The following is a 22,573-nucleotide window of genomic DNA, read 5'->3' as shown; positions in this document are numbered from 1 at the left end:
TATGACACCAGACTTTCATAATACTCTGCAACTGTATATATAATATAGGGCAGTGCTATCGCCAGATGTTCAAGTGTTCTCAAGAGATTTACATTACGGGACATTACATACAGTCTCTTTGAGCTCAAGAGTGATTATAGAGTTAGAGAGCTTGGAAGGATTTTTAAATACAATTTTAATCATTCCTTTTAAGTGATCTTTCTATGGTACAGAATGCAGGTAATTGTTTAAATACTTGAATTATTACTTAAATCTGTAAAAGTCTCACAACTTAACAGCCTCATAACTCATTTTTGCTTTTAGACCAAATTATCTCATCAAGGCATCATAATGGACCTGTTATTGTGTTTACTGGCTACATAATAAGCCCTCTATGGTTGTAATGACAAAGGGAAGTCAAATTATATCTATCTTCATTCAATTTGATGATGCTATTTTATTACAAAAATAAGAACATTCTTGGAGGCGGAGTAATTTCCCCCTGTAAGTTATACAGTTGTGATGTTACAAGCGTGTAATTTTAGGAGTTATTTGACAGAAGGGCTGTCAGCAAGTATAAGAACTTTGTTAGTGACAGTTTCTGTACTTTAAGGATATACTGTACATTTCAACATTATTAGTGGAGTGGCTTTAACTGCCTTCATTGGGTGCAACAATCATCGATCTAGAAATATACCTTGAACTGAAGACACAAAAGATACAAAATCAAGTTTCTGATTAATTTCATCAAACTCCTTTATTAATAAATGGTCAAAACACATGAAAGGGTCAAAGTAACAAGCACTTCAGATTCCCAAATGCTGTAAAAGAGGTGGAAAGGGAGGGAAAGACAGTGACTCAGTGCTGCACACTAACAGAAATAAGAGAGAGTCTCTATCAGAGATGAAGAGTCTTTATCAAATACACTTTCAATCAGGCTAATGACAGACATTTGAAAGGGGACCCTAGGAGCAGTCTGATTTCTTCAGAATCTCAGTGACAGACTGGGAGCCCTGCTTTGCCTCGCAGGTCACTGAGACCCCCTGGGTCCACTCCTGGAGAGGGAGGGTCAGGGTGTTGCTCCAGCTGTACAGGCCGTCCTTCTGTGGGCCCAAGCGACTGGTCTCCCCGCTCCTGCTGCTCCCCGCTACCTTCCAGCTCAGCGTCCATTATTAATGTAAAAAAAAAAAAAAAACACGTCTCGATATCATCACCATCACTTTCGAGTTTATGAGTTCGTCTGCCAATGAAATGAAAGGAGCACAACTCTCCCGCTCTCAAAATAACATTATTAGCCAATCAAAAGTAGATTGGGGCGGGTCTTGGGAAAATCATCATCATCATCATCATCATTGTTTATTCAGGGAGAAATTGACTGAGCACAGGGCTCTTTTGCAGCAATGCCCTGATTGAGGCCACATAGTACAGAAGAACAACATAAACAAACCACAACAAAACGAAACAGACAAAATAAATTTAAAAAAAAACACACCAAACAACTCAGAAATTAAGCATAAAAAATAAATAAATAACATAAAGTAAAAAAATTAAATCAGAGAATCATTCAAAACAACAGCATTGAGGCACATCCTTATTATCTAAAAGGCTCTTAAATTGGTTGACAGACAAATACTTGGTTAATTTCAACTCCACTTGAATAGTGTTCCATTTATGGGAAGCAAAGAACTTAAAAGCTATTTTACCTATATTAGTTTTTGTAAGGGGGATTTCAAGGGAGATGAGGCTCTGTGACCGTGTATTATGACAGATGGATTTTAATTTTAAAAGTGACATGAGATAATTAGGCAGTTTTCCCACTAAGGCTTTATAAACAAATAAAAGACAGTGTTTTTCCCTCCTGTCTGCTAGAGGGGACCAACCAACATTCTTGTATAAGTTACAGTGGTGGGTCCTGAAAGCGTCTCCTGTAACAAAGCGAATAGCACTATGGTAAACAGAGTCCAGGAGTTTTAAGGTAGAGGGTGCAGCATACATGTAAACAATGTCACCATAGTCAAGAACTGACAAAATTGTTGATTGCACTATTTCCATTCGGTTTTCAAAAGTAAAACAAGATCTTATTCTATAAAGAGCACCCAGTTTAATTTTAACCTTCTTAGCTAGGTCAAGAACATGTGATTTAAATGACAGCCTATCATCTAGCCAGATACCTAGGTATTTATAGCAAGGAACTTGCTCAATATTAGTCCCAGAACGGGTGCATATCCTATGGGTGGAGGGGACATTATTTCTACCATTGGAGAAAATCATGAATTTAGTCTTAGACTCATTCAGCATCAATTTGAGGGACTTTAGGGAATCCTGTACACAATCAAAAGCATGTTGAAGGTTTGAAACTGCTTGATCTAAAGAGGGCGCTGAGGCATACAAAATTGTATCATCGGCATAAAAATGGACTTTGCAATGTTCTAGATGGTCACAGATATTATTAATGTAAAGTGAGAACAATACCGGGCCTAAAATAGAGCCCTGAGGGACACCAGAATTAATTACTAGGGCCTCAGATGTAAGGCCTGCAACATCTATACATTGTGTTCTACCCGTGAAGTAGTTTTTGAACCATCTGAGGGAGACATTATCAAATCCCAGGGAGTTCAGTTTGCCAAAAAGTATCTCATGGTTTACTGTATCAAAAGCTTTCGACAGGTCAATAAATAAAGCGGCACAACATTGTTTCTTGTCTACAGCAGAGGCTATGTCATTTACCACAAGGGTTGTTGCAGTAATGGTACTGTGGCCAGCTCTGAAACCTGATTGAAAGGGGCATAAAATTGAGTTTAAAGATAGAAAAGAGCTAATTTGCTCATTTACAAAGGATTCCAACATTTTGGCTAGGCATGGGAGCTTGGAGATCGGCCTATAATTGTTCATTTCATTTGGGTCTCCCCCTTTATGAAGGGGCACCACTAATGCAGATTTCCAGATGCTAGGAATGTAGCCAGAAAAAAGTGATAGATTACAAATGTGGGTCAGGGGTCTGGCTATAATGGGGGCAGCAAGCTTCAAGAGACTTGGGTCTAACTGGTCTGCACCCACTGAGCTCTTCATACATTTAGAATTACGAAGAGCAGAGAGGACTTCATGCTGTTGTATTGGTCTAAAAGAGAAGGATGTGGTTGGGTCAGTTCCCAGTGACCTGGCATCAACAGTGAAGTTATCTAGCACTCCATCCGGTACATCAGGGAAATTAGAAAGGTCAAACAAAGTGCCGCATTGGATAAAATGATTATTGAAAGCATTACAAACTTCCTTAGGATCATTAATTGCTTTATCTTCCAGCATGATCTGCTGGGGTAGTGTAGGTGGGGAAACCCCTTTAAGAGACTTAACTGTTTTCCAGAATTTTGTTGGATTACTACCACAAGCAGACAAATGATTCACAAAGTATTTGGATTTGGCCATTTTTACCAGATGTGTGCATTTGTTACGAAGGTGTCTAAAAGATTGCCAAGCTGCAGCAGAGCCAGTGGATCTTGCTAATGCCCAGGCCTTATTTCTATTAGTAGTGGCCTCACTTATATCATGAGTAAACCAGGGATTAAAACGATTTTTTATCCTACATTTCTTAAAAGGTGCATGTTTGTCAGTGACAGCATGAAAAACCGACAGGAAATGACTCAAGGCAACACCTACGTCCGGAATAAGCTCTATAGAGGTAGGATTGCTGGATAGCAAGTCAAATAAAAATGCCTGATCGTCAAGATTTTTGAGGGACCTTTTATAAACAATTAAAGGGGCAGCACCCTTTCTCCGTCCATCCCTGATGCAGCCCACTGGACAGTGATCACTAAAATCCAAGGGAAACACACAGGTGTGCAGGTAGTGCTGTGGCCTATTAGTAAGAATGAGATCTAACAGAGATGAGTTACTTGGGATTTTCATATTTGGGCGGGTGCATTCAGTAACCAATTGGGTAAGATTTGACTCTAAGCACAGGTCTTGAAATTCATTGGCTACAGGTGAGAACCAATCTAGGTTAAAATCGCCTAATATGACAGTTTCGCAGCTAGACACAGAAGAACATTTTTCAGAAAGACTCTGTAATGCTTCTGGGACAGCAGAGGGAGGTCGGTAAACACCCACAATGACGATAGGATAGTCACCCAGATTAATATTACGGCTAACAGCTCAAATTGGCCCGGGAGGGAAGTGGAGATGCGTACAGAACAGTTTAAGTTGTTTTTCACAAACATGGCAACACCACCCCCACGTTTAGCTCTATCAGTTCTAAAAACATTATAACCAACAATTGCAATATCTGAGTCCTTGATATTAGGATTTAACCAAGAAAATGTGCTTCAAACACCGACTTTTCTCTATCGCTCTGCCTAGCGTAGATGTAGAGTAGAGAGACATCACACCAAAGGAGAGTAGGATGGAATAGATGGGAAGGGAAGGACAGTAAGCAGTAAGCCTTTTGGTAGCTGTGTAAGAAGTTAAGAGAAGCAGGTGCTTGCTTCTGCACTTTGTGCTCGAGAAAGCTAATATATGGAACTAGCTCTCCAACACACAACGCCTTTACCGGGAGCAACATCCTCAGCTGATGTACCGGCATCAATAACTGACCGTGTGTGTGACGTGTGTTTGACTAAACTGTCAATATCTAATCAGCATTTCGCTATTTTAACACACACGGCATAACACCAGAGTTTAAAAGACGTATTTCGGAAAAGCTAAAAATGTCGACGAAGCCACCAACAAGTAAATGGACAAAGTCCTGTTTTTTATTTATTTCCCAACATTAGTTACCAGTTCTTGTAACATTTTAATGTTTTGTTTGTTATTTATTTTATCGATATATTTTCTATTAATTTCCTAGTATTTAATTTACGATTATTTCTTTTGAACAAAGTAATTATGGAAATGTTGCAATTAGTGCTGTCAAACGATTAAAATATTTAATCGCGATTAATCGCATTTATGTCATAGTTAACTCAAAATTAATCGCGATTAATCGCAATTTTTTTATCTATTCTAAATGTCCCTTCGTTTATTAATTTTTTCCATCATTTTATTTTTATTTGAATGCCCTTATCAACATGGAAAAGTTGATTGGCTTGCTTTATGCAAATGTTTTATTTTATTGAAAACCAATATTGCCAAACAGGGCGGTACAAAATAAAATTATAAAGTGCACATTTCAGGTAAACAAGGACTCAGCCTATAGTGCAGTTAAACCATGGCTTAATATTTTCTTTTTTTCAAGTTTGCTGGGAACATAGCAGTCAGGCCTCTTATTTCAGAAACATTGAACCGTAACAGTTAGGTTACCAATAAAAGGTAAGCCTACTACTTCTTTGCTTTCAGCCAGCTGCCTGTTGACATTTTCAGACAACAGTGAAGCTCGCTTCTTTTGCACAACACAACTTTTAAAAGTAAACTTTCCATTCAGAAGCTTTTTATCATCCATTTAGCCGTATCGCGCTCACCATTCACTCAAACCGTAACGTTCGCCTACTACACAGTTTGCGAGGCCAAAAAGAATGTTTATCTAAAAAAAAAAAAAAAAAAATTATAAAAAAAGATTCGCGTTAATCTCGCGATAAAAAAAATGAACGGCGTTAAAATGGGTTTGCGTTAACGCCGTTAATAACGCGTTAAATTGACAGCACTAGTTGCAATATAAAACTACATTATTTTCTACAGTTCACTGTTGCACTTTAACAGTTTAAAAAGTAAATCGCTGTCCTTTTTCATATATCCTCAATTAAATGGTTGCAAATCAACTCTTCTTCCACTGACATACCCTTATTACATGTCACCTTGTGATTGTAGGTCATCTTGTAACCTTTCAAGGACAAAGCTTAGCAGCTAAACTTGATATCAAAAGAAATCGTAAATGCTACATGTGTTAGTACCATATTGTAGTGAGGTGGAGTACTATTGCTGACCTTTCTTGTGATTGCAGTTTCAAAAGTCTCACCATAATCTACAATCATTCATTTCTAAATGTTTGTTTGTTTGTTTTTTTTACCCTGCGAATATCCATGCCACGGGACGCCCCCCCCCCTCCCACACACAAAAAAAAGTTCAGGCTCAGGATTTTTTTTTTGCTTTAACACCTGCATAAACCGCTAATGTACAAATAGGAGTGTTACAGGGTTTACCTATGCTAACTTTTGAGCGGTCTTTCATTTAGTGTACATGCCCTTGTTGGATTTTTACACACTGTCTGATAAAGTTTCCGACAGTAAAAATCTCACCTTTCTGTGCAAATTATGTCCTCCTGAAAAATGAGCACTATGAACTAGTTCAGAATTGAAATGGTGAACTATGAACGTGAACGATTCATGTTTACTTGTATGAACTGAACTTTGAACTAGTTCATGAGAGGTGTGAACGTGCACAACACTGAACACCACTAACACCAAGTTACAAACATGAAATATCTTCCTTCCTATTTTCGTAAAAAACTTGCAAGGGATGTATAATATTTAAAGGGATTATTAGGGTGAAAAATGTGAGTCAATACACACAATTTACAAAAAAGTAAGTGTACGACTACACAGATCAAAGCACACGTTCTACACTGTTACGAAAAGTGCGAAAATGTTTTAAAACAGAGACAGAGTATAAACTGCTCTGCTCATAGCGCAACATATTAAGACTTTAGTAACACATACACATACTGACAGAATAATCAAAATGTATGACTGTTTACTTACTTCCAACGTCAAGTCTACTGCCGCCTCCAAACGTGTACCACAGTGATACAAACACTATCTGTGGCCGTACAAAAACCCCTCCTCTAATGCGCACTAAGGTAACTTTAATTTCTGATATCCCAAGCAAAATTGACTCGGCTAAGATATTCCACCAATCATATTAGTCATAACGAATAAAACATGCACAAAATTACATTGGTAGCCTATTTCGTTTTATTACCAAACCAGACTCGTAAGTTTATGATTTATCTGCCTATTAAAGCACACCATTAAAACATATATTAATTTCAAAACCAAATGATACAATGAAGGCAAATTAACCAAAGCGTTAAGATGTAGACCAATATATTACATAGGACCAAAGATGATATTACTTACTTCCAACATCGAGTCTTGTGCCGCCACCGAAAGTCCACCACAGTGATACAGACTCATAGAGACGCTGTACAAAAACCTCTTCAAGGTACAGCGACTCTGACTGACATTGCAATGCAGTCACTGTTACATTTAGCAGATCACGAAATATGTCATGGTTAATTTCAGGTCTGAAATTTGAATTTCTTCCATCGTCCTAAGTACAAGAATGTATTTCATTTTTTATATTTTATAAATGCCAACCAATTGGCTAAGTTTGCCCGAATGACATACAGCCTCATGAATTGTAAGAATTAAAAAGAAGACATTCTACAGTATGACAATTCTGGCCTCAGTGGTAGACAGGTTTGAATGTGTTATTCCCGACAGTGGAATCAGGTGCACAGATTGAAAAGTAAACTGGCTCCAGGTTTAGATCACAGGTCTAATCCAGGGGTGCTTATTGTATGATTACACTAGTGCAATAAGGGAATAGTATAGTTCACCTCTACAGGAAGTAATGTGTTGATACCATGTGATAATGATTTTAGCAGAACAATAAAGCCATTTGTATTATTTCTGTCATACTCAAACTGCTCCATTTCATTGATCCTGGAGGTTTCTCTCAGTTCAGTTGTGGGTCTGAGGATTGTTTAGTCTTCCTGTCAGTAAGTAGGACCACACTGGCCTATTAGTTATTGCTGTTAGCCCAGATAAATCAAACAAAACATCATTTAGGTTTAGACTGTTGGCCTACTGAAGAGTCTTCTTTATTTCTTTTCATGAACAGAGGGAATGGGGATCAGAAGGTGCCAGTTAGAAACTGGGGAGGTTGGACATATTTGCATAACCAAAGTGTGAACCTTTTGCTCTTGAGAGCTTTATATCTCAGAAAGAGGAGAACTGGAACACTGAACACCAGCCTGTTTTAGAAGAACAATCTGACAAGAATGACTTTTCTCATTCAATTCCTCTGGGCACTCCTGTTCTGTATTCCAGGTAATGTATTTTGCAAACTGAAATGGATTATTTGAAATAATTTTACAATTTGTTTTAAAAAACCGTGATGCTATGAAATGTTTGTAATATTTCAGAATGCAGGGGCCAGATCAGTGTGACTCAGACTCCAGCAGTGAAAGCTGTTCTTGTGGGACAAACCATCAAACTGGACTGCAGAAGCAGCAGCCCCATCGCCAGCAGCTACCTCTCCTGGTATCTTCAGAAAACTGGAGAAGCTCCCAAACTTTTAATATATTACATAAAGACACGTTTTGGTTCAACTCCAAGTCGATTTGTTGGTGGAGGATCCGATTATGGGAGTGACTTTAGTCTGACCATCAGTAATGTCCAGGCTGAGGATGCAGGAGTCTACTACTGTCAGACATACCACAGTGGCCCAGTGTTCACACAGTGATAAAGCGCCGTACAAAAACCTCCCTCAGTCAGGCTCCACATGACTGCACTGCTGCTGCTGCAGGAGGTGCTGAAGCATCACAGGAGCTGAAGGTTACACGGTAAAACTCTACATGTTTGAAGGAAACAGTTATAATGTAAACAAACAGTATGACATATCCACTGTTAAATACTGGCGTAAGATTTTAATTAGCCTATAGAGGAAAGAGAATATTGTGAAGTAAAAGGTGGAAAAGCAAATACAGCAGAAAGGAGATTATGCCAGGGTCATGTCCAATCCAGTTCTGCTCATCATCTGAGGTCCCCTTGTTCTCATCCATCTCCCCTGGTGCACTCATCCTACTACACACTGTTCAGTCCTCTACCTGACTGTTACACAACACACTTTACCAGAGGACACTGGGCCTGTCTCCTTCTCCATCTTTCTGCTATGGTCATTATATAGAAATGTAGAGTCTCTGTAGCAGCAATTTCTATTTTACTACCACTAGTGGCTGAGTAGGATTTATGTTCTGACGCGTGTAGAAAAGATGAGGAGTAGAGGTGAGTCCAGTTGGTCCCTTTGACTGTTTATTGCAGAAAGGTGGATTACAAGTTGGTGGAAATAAAATAAAAGATATTAAACTAAAGAGTCTTTCGTACAGCACAGTTCTCATGGCAAACGTTACGGCACACGGTCAAAAAACTGTTGCCTTCCTCAGCCACGCCCAGATGCTCTGGCTGGTGTGTGTGTGTTTGTGTGTGTGTGTGTTTGGGTGTGTGTGTGTGTGTGTGTGTGTGTGTGTGTGGCTGTTAAGGCCCCTCCCCCTTGCGCTCCACCTTCAGCCTCTCAGGTCAAGTTCAGGTGTCCTCTAGGTGGGGGTAAAACACCTACGGCCATAGTGTCACTCATTCATTCTTACATACACACACATGCTCATACTAAAAAAGAAGGATAGCATAAGAATCAATATTCGGGGTGACAATGGTTCAGGAGGTAGAGAAGTCGTTTAGTAATCAGAAGGTTGCTAGTTTGATTCCCTGTCGAAGCGTCCTTGAGCAAGACACTGAACCCCTAATTGCTCCTGATGTGCATTGTGCCATCAGTGTAGATGTAAAATGTATATCCAAAACTTGTAAGTCGCTTTGGATAAAAGCGTCTGCTAAATGTAACATGATGGTTAATTTGGCTCCTACGGTCTCCTTATCTGGAAGACAGGTTTGAGATATTCCCCAGGATAGGTGTACTGGTATAACTCCAGTATTTCTTTCAGTTTGGAGAACAAGTGTAATGTTGTACCCAGATCAAAAACAGTTAAAGAGTAACTGGAGCTTTAGTGTATATTCAGTGTTAATGCTTGCACAGTGAAATGCTCATGTTGGGTGTCCCTGTGTGATGGCTGTCTCTTTGACCTCCTGGCCAAACACCAGAGATCTATGTCCACCTTCTGGATTTAATCATTGTCAGAGTGAATGTTGCCTTGCAGCTGCACATGACTGCATTGCTGCAGCTGGGAAGATCTCCAGAGTCCTGTAACAGTGTAACCGTGGCATGGCAGTCATGGCTTAAATGAACTGATCCGATACGTTTCCTCAGGTAATCAGTCATCTCAAACTCAAACACCTCAACACTCAGTGCCTGACCAGTAGGGACACTGTTGGCCTCTTTCGGGCCAGCCCAAGGCTTTCCCTCTGGCATAAACTCCAGTGATTAGCCCCGGTATTCTGCTTCTGTTACTCCAGGGCCGAACTGAGGCCTTCTGGGCCATGACCCCAGTCCAGCGTCAGAGATGAAAACACAGAAAGTCTGAAGGTTTTCCACAAACAAGGAGGTTTTACCCCATGCGATGGGCAGGGGCTCTCATGTGAATGACCATTCCTCCCCCACATTACCTCTGCTGCTCATAGTTCTGTTGTTAGATGCTTCTGTTAGTCTCCTCTTACGACTCTGAATAGACTGCACTGCATTACATAGATTCCCTTCAAGTGGACCTCAGTAGGACCAGATAGTGAGTGCATGCGATGGGCAGAGGTTCTCATGTGAATGACAGAGGTGTATCCACAGGCAGGATGCTATCATTCAGTTAGTACTTCTCATGGCATTTTCAGACAAGTAATATTCTAAAATGAATATTGAACTCTCCTCTCCTTTCCTCTCCTCTCCTCTCTGTTAATTTTCCCTCTGTTGTTTTCTCCTCTACGTCTGCAGCAGTAGTGCAGTCATCAGTTGCCTGACTGATTATTATTACTGTTAGTGTTTTCAGTCGATTAATCAGCCCTCCCTCCCCCTTTCTCACCCCTCTGTCCTCTGAGGGAGGTTTTTGTACGGTGCTTTATCACTGTGTGAACACATATTTACTGCTTATATAGTGTTCACTTTGACAGTAGTAAACTCCTGCATCCTCAGCCTGGACATTACTGATGGTCAGAGTGAAGTCACTGTGAGTTCCACTGCCACTGAATCTGGATGGAGTCCCAGACTGAAGTGTTTTGGCAGTATAGATCAGGAGTTTAGGAGCTGCTCCAGGTTTCTGTTGGTACCAGGCTAAATAATGTTTTGATGAAGTCACAAACACATCACTGCTGGTTTTACAGTTGAGAGTGACTGATCCTCCCTGTTGAACAGCTTTCACTGCAGGAGTCTGAGTCACAGTGACCTGTCCATATGAGACTGCAGAGAAGACATGGAGAATAGTAAGATATATTTAACCTCCCACATATGTTCATGTATCTTTACTTTACACACAAGATCTGGGTTCAAATCAAATCAAACTTACTCTGAAAGCAGAGGACAAGTGTCCAGAGGAACATGAAGATGAAAGTCATTGTTGAGTTCTCCACTATGAGAATCAGCTCCTACCCATGAAGTGGTGAACTCACAGGGCTATAAATAATCCCCCCAAGACTAGAACTGTGACCACTCATGCAAACTGACACATCTACTGTATGTAAATGATTTTCCTGAGTGAAACAGAACGTTAGGGTTACAGTAATGATTAGTATGTACACACACATAGATGTAGATGTGATTGGGAGGAAAATATCTTTCTATGAAATTGGTAGATTGATTGATAGATTAGTGAACAGGTCTTGGGCTCTGTAAAGCGCTTTGAGACATCGTTTGTTGTTAATGGTGTTATATATACATTTAATAAATAAAAGTGAATTGAAGACTCTTGATATTTTGGCAAGGTGGTGTTCTAATAATCTCATGTACAAATCAGATGAACCAGAGACCACTACTACTACTCCAGGTTCTCACCGGATCGTTATACAGATTACTCAGACTCATGCCAAGACCTCAGTATGGCAGACTAACTGGTGACATCACACACAGTAGTCCGAGTCCAGTGCTCAAGCGTGTCTCTTTCTGAGATCACCAGGATGGCGATCAGCAACACCGCAACACATATGTGAATTAGGATGTCTATCGGCAGGGAAACTACAGATAGCTGATGCAGTGGGGCATCCGTCAGCTTGTCTCCAGATAGCCTCAGATGGCAAGTTATAGAATCTGTCTCTCTCTCCTAGTCCAACAGTGCCCTCTAGTGGTGGGGAAAACACACTGCACAAACATTCTGATGTTGCATATAATGTCACCTGCAACAAAGGCACTTTCACTGCATACATTAGGAGCATAGTTGAAGGGTCTGACATACACATCCTATTGGACACTGGTTCAAGCATTTCATTTATCAGTAAGAATTTATGAATGTCACTCCCATCATTGAACAGAGGGCCTCTCAAAAATAATTTTATCTCACCGAAGTGACTGGGCTGAGTTTGGACTCACTAGGCCCTGTTAACATTACACTGTGACTGGGCTCACTGAGTTTGGACACACTAGGCCCTGTTAACATTACACTGTGACTGGGCTCACTGAGTTTGGACACACTAGGCCCTGTTAACATTACACTGTGACTGGGCTCACTGAGTTTGGACACACTAGGCCCTGTTAACATTACACTGTGACTGGGCTCACTGAGTTTGGACACACTAGGCCCTGTTAACATTACACTGTGACTGGGCTCACTGAGTTTGGACACACTAGGCCCTGTTAACATTACACTGTGACTGGGCTCACTGAGTTTGGACACACTAGGCCCTGTTAACATTACACTGTGACTGGGCTTATTGAGTTTGCTGCAGGAAGTGCTGGTTACTAGGAACGTCAGTCAGGCCATTCTACTTGGTTGGGACGTTCTTCAGCAGAACTATGCTGCTAGATTCAGGTCGAGGTTTGTGTCATCTTCCCAATCAAGACTCACCACTGCTGTGCACTACAGACATGACACCCGACAGCTGTGCTGCATTGATCTCTGAGTGCACCACCACACCTCCCTTTTGGGAAGCGCACTGTACAGTCAAGCTGATACCTTCTGCTGCTAATCTGTATGCACCACATGGAGACAGTGGTCTGCTTGAGCCTTACCAGATGGACTGGGATGGGACTGCAGTATAGCCCACACACACACTCCCAAGAGCAGACAGTGGCCTCACTGTTGTGTGTGTTATGACTCCTACAAACACCCCCATTGGACTTCAGCCAGGTATGCAGTTAGGACAGTTCATTCCTGTATCAGACAATGAGATCTGCACAGATACACCCTCAGTTTGTCAGGTAACAACCCCGTCAGTGACATCACAGTCTTCATCATTTGATGTGAGGTGTAACAGCCCCGTCAGTGTCATCACAGTCTTCATCATTTGATGTGAGGTGTAACAGCCCCGTCAGTGTCATCACAGTCTTCATCATTTGATGTGAGGTGTAACAGCCCCGTCAGTGACATCACAGTCTTCATCATTTGATGTGAGGTGTAACAGCCCTGTCAGTGACATCACAGTCTTCACCATTTGATGTGAGGTGTAACAGCCCTGTCAGTGACATTACAGTCTTCATCATTTGATGTGAGGTGTAACAGCCCTGTCAGTGACATCACAGTCTTCACCATTTGATGTGAGCTCTGGCAGCCTTTCAGATTCCCAGTTTTCTGAGCTAAAATCTCTGCTACTGTCCTACACTGATGTGTTCAGCAAGAGTCCAAATGACGAACCAGTGGATGAACCAGTTCAGTCCAGCACAAAATCAACACAAATTCAGCACCACCAATCAGATAGCATGCCTACCGCACCTCTCCCCATATGCAGTCTGTGATCCAGTCAGAGGTAGATGGCCCAGTCTGTGATCCAGTCAGAGGTAGATGGCCCAGTCTGTGATCCAGTCAGAGGCAGGTGTCATGCTGGACCAGTCTGTGGAGAAAGGAGGGAAGAAGGAGAGTGGAGTGGAGAGTGTTCTTGGAATGGCGCTGGAGAACAACTAAACTATCTCAGTTTGAACTCGTTTGTCTACGTGAACTCTTTTGCCAACACTACCAACCCCTCCAGAGGATTCCAAGGGTTACACTGGCTTTGTGATGAGAGACTTATGGACTCAGGTTCAGGTTCAGATGACCGATAGGTCCCTTCATCTCTCTATGTACATTATAAACTCATGTGTGGGGTGCTGTAAAATGTGTGTGTGAAGTATGAAGTGTGTGGGGTGCTGTAAAATGTGTGTGTGAAGTATGAAGTGTGTGGGGTGCTGTAAAATGTGTGTGTGAAGTATGAAGTGTTTGGGGTGCTGTAAAATGTGTGTGTGAAGTATGTAGTGTGTGGGGTGTTGTAAAATGTGTGTGTGAAGTAAGAAGTGTGTGGGGTGCTGTAAAATGTGTGTGTGAAGTATGTAGTGTGTGTAAGATGTCTCAGTTGTCATTGTTGAGTTCTTCACAGTGAGAATCATCTCTTACTCATGAAGTGCTGAATCAATAGGATGATGAATAATCCCCCAAAACTAGAACTGTGACTCAATCAAAGTGACACATTGATGTAAATGATTCAGCTGAGTGAAACAGACGATGACTTTAACTGGACCTTTTTATTTAAGCTTCATGTCATACTCGTTTTTCTCCACCAGTAGGGGATGCTACTAGCTTGAAGAGGGTATGGTGCTGTGTATTTGTTTGTGTGTGTCTGTCTGTGTGTCTGTGTCTGTTAATAAAAAAAATTGTTTTATTTTTGGTGATGGTCTGGTGGTACCTTCATGTGTGAATGAAGCTAAATATAGTTTAGAGCCTCGTCATGCAATGCCATGTCTCAGAATACCTGAGTTGTCCTGAGTGAAAGTAAAGCAGTGTAACTCAGCACAGCTGTCTCAGTGCAGTTTCTGGCTGTAGGTGTAACCCAGGAAACAGAGCTCTCTGTGGGGGAAACTTCTATTTGCATTGCCAGGCCTGAGTGGGTCTGCTAGTCCCAGAATAGAGCAGCGCAATCGCCAGATGTTCCCTTACACACTTAATTTTGCTTTTAGACTAAATCATCTAATCAAGGTATCATAATGGACCTGTTATTGTGTTTACTGGCTACATAATAAGCCCTCTATGGTTGTAATGACAAAGGGAAGTCAAATTACATCTATCATCATTCAATTTAATGAACATTTCAACATAATTGCACTAAATTGTTCATTGTATATATCGATTTATTTTAAATTGTTGTCATATCCATATTCATCGTACTTATATCTTATCATGTCTCCTACCTCATTTACAACTTTATAACTTCTACTGCCACCTTCACCTGTACTTCACCTGCACTTTACATATATCTACATCACATCTGCACTAATCACCATTATTGCTGCTCATGTTCTTACTGCTCATACCACTTATATCTTATGTCATACTGTATATACCCTATTTATCTATATTTATATTACCATTTGCACATACTCTGCACTCTTCTGCTTTGCACTTCTGGTTAGATGCTAACTGCATTTCGTTGCCTCAGTACTTGTACTCTGTGCAATGACAATGAAGTTGAATCTAATCTAATCTAATCTAAATTATTAGTGAAGTGACTTTAACTGTCTTCATTGGGAGCGACAATCATCAATCTGGAAATACATGTATATCTCGAACTTAAGATACAAAAAATACAAAATCAAGTTTCTGGTGACTTTCATCAAACTCCTTTATTAATAAATGGTCAAAAAATATGAAAGGGTCAAAGTAACTAACACTTCAGATTTCCAAATGCTGTAAAAGAGGTGGAAAGGGAGGGAAAGACAGTGACTCAGTGCTGCACACTAACAGAAATAAGAGAGAGTCCCTATCAGAGATGAAGAGTCTTTATCAAATACACTTTCAATCAGGCTAATGACAGACATTTGAAAGGGGACCCTAGGAGCAGTCTGATTTCTTCAGAATCTCAGTGACAGTCTGGGAGCCCTGCTTTGCCTCGCAGGTCACTGAGACCCCCTGGGTCCACTCCTGGAGAGGGAGGGTCAGGGTGTTGCTCCAGCTGTACAGGCCGTCCTTCTGTGGGCCCAAGCGACTGGTCTCCCCGCTCCTGCTGCTCCCCGCTACCTTCCAGCTCAGCGTCCAGTCGGACGGGAAGCCTCCGTTAGCCAGGCACATCAACGTGGCTGAACTCCCGCTGGTGTGCAGGGGGGGCAGGACTGTGAGTTTGGGACTGGTGTCACCTGCGAAATAAAGCGAAGAGGCACAGGAAGGAATAAATAAGGTCGTCTGTTGTACATATTATATTACAGATGCAATGTGATAGTACATTACAGTGCGTGTTAACAACAATGAGTTTGCGACTGGTGCCTCCAGCGAAATAACGCGAAGAGGTATAGAAAGCAATAAACGATGTCATCTGCTGAAAAATGTCACCAGTCTGGAAGAAGCTACTGACAAGCTACTGACAAGCTCCTTGATTAGAAAGATTAGCCTAAAAAGACTTCGCATAGACAGACATTTATCTGCGCAAATGCTATAACTATGGTGTGAATATTTCGGAGAAATGTGTCAGTGCAACATCATGACACATTTTAGAGTTTTAGGTCGGTGTCAGTCTAACGGATTACACACTTTCAGACGCGCAGCACCTAGATTACTACCGGAGTAACACGAAGTTATAAACCCTGTAGGGCAGTAAATATCTTCCCATCACCAGTTTTCCAAATACGCACGCACAGGTGTATTCTGAGTCAGTATACACAGTTCCAAGTACAACATACAGTTATGGTGAAAGCACAGAGGCTACACTCAATAGGAAATGACAGACTTCAATACTACCACCATTAACACGAAGTTACAAACATGAAATATCTTCCTTCCTATTTTCTGAAAACACATGCAAGATGTCTAACGTAAAGAGATTATTAGGGTGAAAAATGTGAGTCAATACACACCATTTACAAAAGATTAAGTATACGACTACACAGATCAAAGCACACGTTCTACACCGTCATAAACTGCTCTGCTCATAGCGCAACATATTAGGACTTTAGTAACACATACACATACTGACAGAATAATCCAAATGTATGACTGTTTACTTACTTCCAACGTTAAGTCTACAAAGCCTCCAAACGTGTACCACAGTGATACAAACACTATCTGTGGCCGTACAAAAACCCTCCTCTGACGCGCACTAGTAAGATAGCTTTAATTTCTGATATCCCAGGCAAAATTGACTCAGCTAAGATATGCCATCAATTATATTAGTCATAACGAATAAAACATGCACAAAATTACATCAGTAGCCTATTTCGTTTCATTACCAAACCTGACTCGTAAGTGTATGACTTATCTGCCTAAAAAAGCACACCATTGAAACAAATATTAATTTCAAAACCAAATGATACAATGAAGGTAGATTAACCAAAACGTTAAGATGTAGACCAATATATTATATAGGACCAAAGATGATATTACTTACTTCCAACATCGAGTCTTGTGCCGCCACCGAAAGTCCACCACAGTGATACAGACTCATAGAGACGCTGTACAAAAACCTCTTCAAGGTACAGCGACTCTGACTGACATTGCAGTGCAGTTACTGTTACATTTAGCAGATCACGAATTATGTCATGGTTCATTTCAGGTCTGAAATTTTAATTTTTTCCATCGTCCAAGTGCAAGAATGTATTTCATTTTTTTACATTTCATGAATGGCAACCAGCATTAATAGGCTAAGTTTGCTCAAATGACATACAGCCTCATGAATTGTAATCATTAAAAAGAAGACATTCTACATTATGGCAATTCTCCCTTCAGTGGTAGACAGGTTTGAATGCGTTATTCCCGACAATGGAATCAGGTGCACAGATTGAAAAGTAAACTGGCTCCAGGTTTTGATCACAGATCTAGTCCAGGGATGCTTATTGTATGACTACACTAGTGCAATAAGGGAATAGTATAGTTCACCTCTACAGGAAGTAATGCGTTGATACCATGTGATAATGATTTTAGCAGAACAATAAAGCCATTTGTATTATTTCTGTCCTACTCAACAAACTGCTCCGTTTCATTGATCCTTGAGGTTGCTCTCAGTTCAGTTGTGGATCTGAGGATTGTTTAGTCTTTCTGTCAGTAAGTAGGACCACACTGACCTATCAGTTATTGCTGTTAGCCCAGATAAATCTAACAAAACATCATTTAGGTTTAGACTGTTGGCCTACTGAAGAGTCTTCTTTATTTCTTTTCATGAGCAGAGGGAATGGGGATCAGAAGGTGCCAGTTAGAAACTGGGGAGGTTGGACATATTTGCATAACCAAAGTGTGAACCTTTTGCTCTTGAGAGCTTTATATCTCAGAAAGAGGAGAACTGGAACACTGAACACCAGCCTGTTTTAGAAGAACAATCTGACAAGAATGACTTTTCTCATTAAATTCCTCTGGGCACTCCTGTTTTGTATTCCAGGTAATTTATTTTACAAACTGAAATTGATTATTTGAAATAATTATACAATTTGTTTTACAAACCGATATACTATGAAATGTTTGCAATGTTTCAGAATGCAGGGGCCAGATCAGTGTGACTCAGACTCCAGCAGTGAAAGCTGTTCTTGTGGGACAAACCATCAAACTGGACTGCAGAAGCAGCAGCCCCATCTACAGCGACTACCTCTCCTGGTATCTTCAGAAAACTGGAGAAGCTCCCAAACTTTTAATATATACTATAAACTCACGTCAAGGTTCAACTCCAAGTCGATTTGTTGGTGAAGGATCCGATTATGGGAGTGACTTTAGTCTGACCATCAGTAATTTCGAGGCTGATGATGCAGGAGTTTACTACTGTCAGAGTGTACACTATATAAGCAGTAAATATGTGTTCACACAGTGATAAAGCACCGTACAAAAACCTCCCTCAGTCAGGCTCCACATGACTGCACTGCTGCTGCTGCAGGAGGTGCTGAAGCATCACAGGAGCAGAAGGTTACACGGCACAACTCTACATGTTTGAAGGAAACATGTTTCTTCACTTTTATAAGGTAAACAAACAGTATGACATATCCACTGTTAAATACTGGGGTGAGATTGTAATTAGCCTATAAATAAAATAGAATATTGTAATGTTAAAGGTGGAAAAGCAAATACAGCAGAAAGGAGATTATGCCAGGGTCATGTCCAATCCAGTTCTGCTCATCATCTGAGGTCACCTTGGTCTCATCCATCTCCCCTGGTGCACTCATCCTACTACACACTGTTCAGTCCTCTACCTGACTGTTACACAACACACTTTACCAGAGGACACTGGGCCTGTCTCCTTCTCCATCTTCCTGCTATGGTCATTATGGAGATTCTGTCTCCTTATCTGGAAGACAGGTTTGAGATATTCCCCAGGATAGGTGTACTGGTATAACTCCAGTATTTCTCTCAGTTTGGAGAACAAGTGTAATGTTGTACCCAGATCAAAAACAGTTAAAGAGTAACTGGAGCTTTAGTGTATATTCAGTGTTAATGCTTGCACAGTGAAATGCTCAGGTTGGGTGTCCCTGTGTGATGGCTGTCTCTTTGACCTCCTGGCCAAACACTAGAGACCCATGTCCACCTTCTGGATTGAATCATCATCAGAGTGAATTCTGCCTTGCAGCTGCACATGACTGCATTGCTGCAGCTGGGAAGATCTCCAGAGTCCTGTAACAGTGTAACCGTGGCATGGCAGTCATGGCTTAAATGAACTGATCCAATACGTTTACTCAGGTAATCAGTCATCTCAAACTCAAACACCTCAACACTCAGTGCCAGACCAGTAGGGACACTGTTGGCCTCTGTCGGGCCAGCCCAAGGCTTTTCCTCCGGCATAAACTCCAGTGATTAGCCCCGGTATTCTGCTTCTGTTACTCCAGGGCCGAACTGAGGCCTTCTGGGCCATGACCCCAGTCCAGCGTCAGAGATGAAAACACAGAAAGTCTGAAGGTGTTCCACAAACAAGGAGGTTTAACCCCATGTGATGGGCAAGGGCTCTCAAGTGAATGACCATACCTCACCCACATTACCTGTGCTGCTCATAGTTCTGTTGTTAGATGGTTCTGTTAATCTCCTCTTACGACTCTGAATAGACTGCACTGCATTACATAGATTCCCTTCAAGTGGACCTCAGTAGGACCAGATAGTGAGTGCATGCGATGGGCAGAGGTTCTCATGTGAATGACAGAGGTGTATCCACAGGCAGGATGCTATCATTCAGTTAGTACTTCTCATGTCATTTTCTGACACATAATATTCTAAAATGAATGTTGAACTCTCCTCTCCTCTCCTCTCCTCTCCTCTCCTCTCTGTCCTTTTCCCCTCTGTTGTTTTCTCCTCTACGTCTGCAGCAGTAGTGCAGTCATCAGTTACCTGACTGATTATTATTACTGTTAGTGTTTTCAGTCCAGCAATCAGCCCCCCCCCCCCACCCCTTTCTCACCCCCCTCCCTCACGTCTGTTCTCTGCTCTCCACCTGCAGTGAGCTCCAGCAGCAGAGTGCAGTCATGTGGAGCCTGACTGAGGGAGGTTTTTGTACGGCGCTTTATCACTGTGTGAACACAGGACCAGAATGGTAACTCTGACAGTAGTAGACTCCTGCATCCTCAGCCTGGACATTACTGATGGTCAGAGTGAAGTCACTGCGAGCTCCACTGCCACTGAATCTGGATGGAGTCCCAGTATGGAGAAATCTACCAGCCTTTATCAGGAGTTTGGGAGCCTCTCCAGACTGCTGTTTGTACCAGCTGAGGCAATGATCACCTGATTGATAACAACTAGTGGCCACATTCTCGCTGGTTTTACAGGTCATGGATACAGTTTGTCCTGGAAGGACAGCTTTCACTGTCGGAGTCTGAGTCACACTGACTTGTCCTTTACATTCTGAAACACAAATGGAAAAATGTCAACAACCAACTATGGAACCAGTAAATAATCCAATAAATTCATTCCCATAATCCATGTTTTCCCTGTGTCTCCAAACAGCTGTAAAACAGGTGATGACAGTAACTTGAGCCCTACCTTGGCAGTAAAGAGAGAGGGTCCAGATGAGGATGAGAGCTAAAGGCATCTTGTTGTACATTCAGATCAGACAGCCTGAACTCACACATGTGCACTACTGATGCTGCAGTATAAACACCCATAGGGCACTGAGGCGTCCATCACTGATGCAAAGTATCACCTCTAGGCAAATGCTCAGCGTGACGCAGCTAATAAACAGTAGACAGTATATGTGATATTTTATTAAATAATTCGATATTATTAATTCATCTTGCGCCATAACCAATAGACATTGTCTCAAAGCTCTTCACAGAGCCCAAGGTCTGAACCCTCCAGAGCACAAGGCCACGGTGGCAAGAAAAGAAAGACATGCAGAGAAACATTTATAAAATGCTTTCTTTTATATTTTAACAATTCAAAATGCTCCCATACAGCTGGTTGTTGAACTGAAACTAGCATAAACATAAATAACATTGTTTTTAGTGTTTTTGTTTTAATTTGGAGTAAACTCTCTTCAGTACAGCAGTGGGGTAGTTAGTGTTGCAAGAGAGATATCTGATATATAAATATATATATGCAGACATTGAACAGTTTTATTTGTTATTCTGATAAACTGTATATTTGTTTCATTATATAACAGAATCATATTGGAGTATTGTGCTTTCCATCCATCTTAAAAGGATAATAATTTAATTGAATAATATTTCTTAGATGTATTTGGCCAAGAAAGAGTTAGTAATGGTGTGTGTGGAGAAGTATAGAGGTGTGTGTTCTGCTGTTATAATCTTTATTACCCCCTCTTGTCCTGTGTATGACTAAAGATGTAGAGATATAGAGATGTGTGTATTCTGGTGTGATGATTAGTCATGTGGAGCCTGACTGGGGGAGGTTTTTGTACGGCGCTTTATCACTGTGTGAACACACCTTTACTGCTTATAGAGTGGTAACTCTGACAGTAGTAAACTCCTGCATCCTCAGCCTGGACATTACTGATGGTCAGAGTGAAGTCACTGTGAGTTCCACTGCCACTGAATCTGGATGGAGTCCCAGACTGAAGTGTTGTGGCATAATAGATCAGGAGTTTAGGAGCTGCTCCAGGTTTCTGTTGGTACCAGGCTAATAGATGATTTGATGAATACACCCGCACATCACTGCTGGTTTTACAGTTCAGAGTGACGGATCCTCCCTGTTGAAAAGTTTTCACTGCAGGAGTCTGAGTCACAGTGACCTGTCCATATGAGACTGCAGAGAAGACATGGAGAATAATAAGATATATTATTTAACCTCCCACATATGTTAATGTATCTTTACTTTACACAAAAGATCTGGGTTCAAATAAAATAAAACTTATTCTGAAAGCAGAGGACAAGTGTCCAGAGGAACATGAAGATGAAAGTCATTGTTGAGTTCTCCACTATGAGAATCAGCTCTTACCCATGAAGTGGTGAACTCACAGGGCTATAAATAATCCCCCCAAGACTAGAACTGTGACCACTCATGCAAACTGACACATCTACTGTATGTAAATGATCTTCCTGAGTGAAACAGACCGTTAGGGTTACAGTAATGATTAGTATGTACACACACATAGATGTAGATGTGATTGGGAGGAAAATATCTTTCTATGAAATGGATAGATAGATTGATTGATAGATTATTGAACAGGTCTTGGGCTGTTATTAATGTGTTATATATACATTAAATAAATAAAAGTGAATTGAAGTCTCTTGATATGTTGGCAAGGTGGTGTTCTAATAATCTCATGTACAAATCAGATGAACCAGAGACCACTACTACTACTCCAGGTTCTCACCGGATCGTTATACAGATTACTCAGACTCACGCCAAGACCTCAGTATGGCAGAC

General features: G+C 41.1%; 1 long non-coding RNA gene and 2 gene segments (V, D, J or C); all 3 read right to left on the bottom strand.

The window, feature by feature from the left end:
* Positions 1–719: 719 nt before the first annotated feature.
* On the bottom strand, positions 720–11,293 carry LOC105908945. The segment is given in 4 exon segments: positions 720–1,130; positions 6,673–6,703; positions 10,761–11,082; positions 11,189–11,293. Coding segments are annotated over 4 exon segments (588 nt in total).
* Positions 6,856–7,962, bottom strand: LOC116224121. The gene is made up of 2 exons (XR_004165441.2): positions 7,526–7,962; positions 6,856–7,139 (listed from the first exon to the last, which is right to left on the bottom strand). It is a non-coding gene; the product is annotated as an uncharacterized LOC116224121 (long non-coding RNA).
* A 4,108-nt stretch (positions 11,294–15,401) lies between the features above and the next one.
* LOC105898382 lies at positions 15,402–22,188 on the bottom strand. The segment is given in 4 exon segments: positions 15,402–15,930; positions 17,175–17,212; positions 21,628–21,949; positions 22,059–22,188. Coding segments are annotated over 4 exon segments (711 nt in total).
* Positions 22,189–22,573: the final 385 nt, after the last annotated feature.

The sequence above is a fragment of the Clupea harengus genome, chromosome 16, assembly GCF_900700415.2.
Source record: "Clupea harengus chromosome 16, Ch_v2.0.2, whole genome shotgun sequence".
Taxonomy (NCBI): Eukaryota; Metazoa; Chordata; class Actinopteri; order Clupeiformes; family Clupeidae; genus Clupea; species Clupea harengus.
Note: the sequence above shows the minus strand (reverse complement) of the source record. Positions and strands in the feature narration are given on the sequence as shown.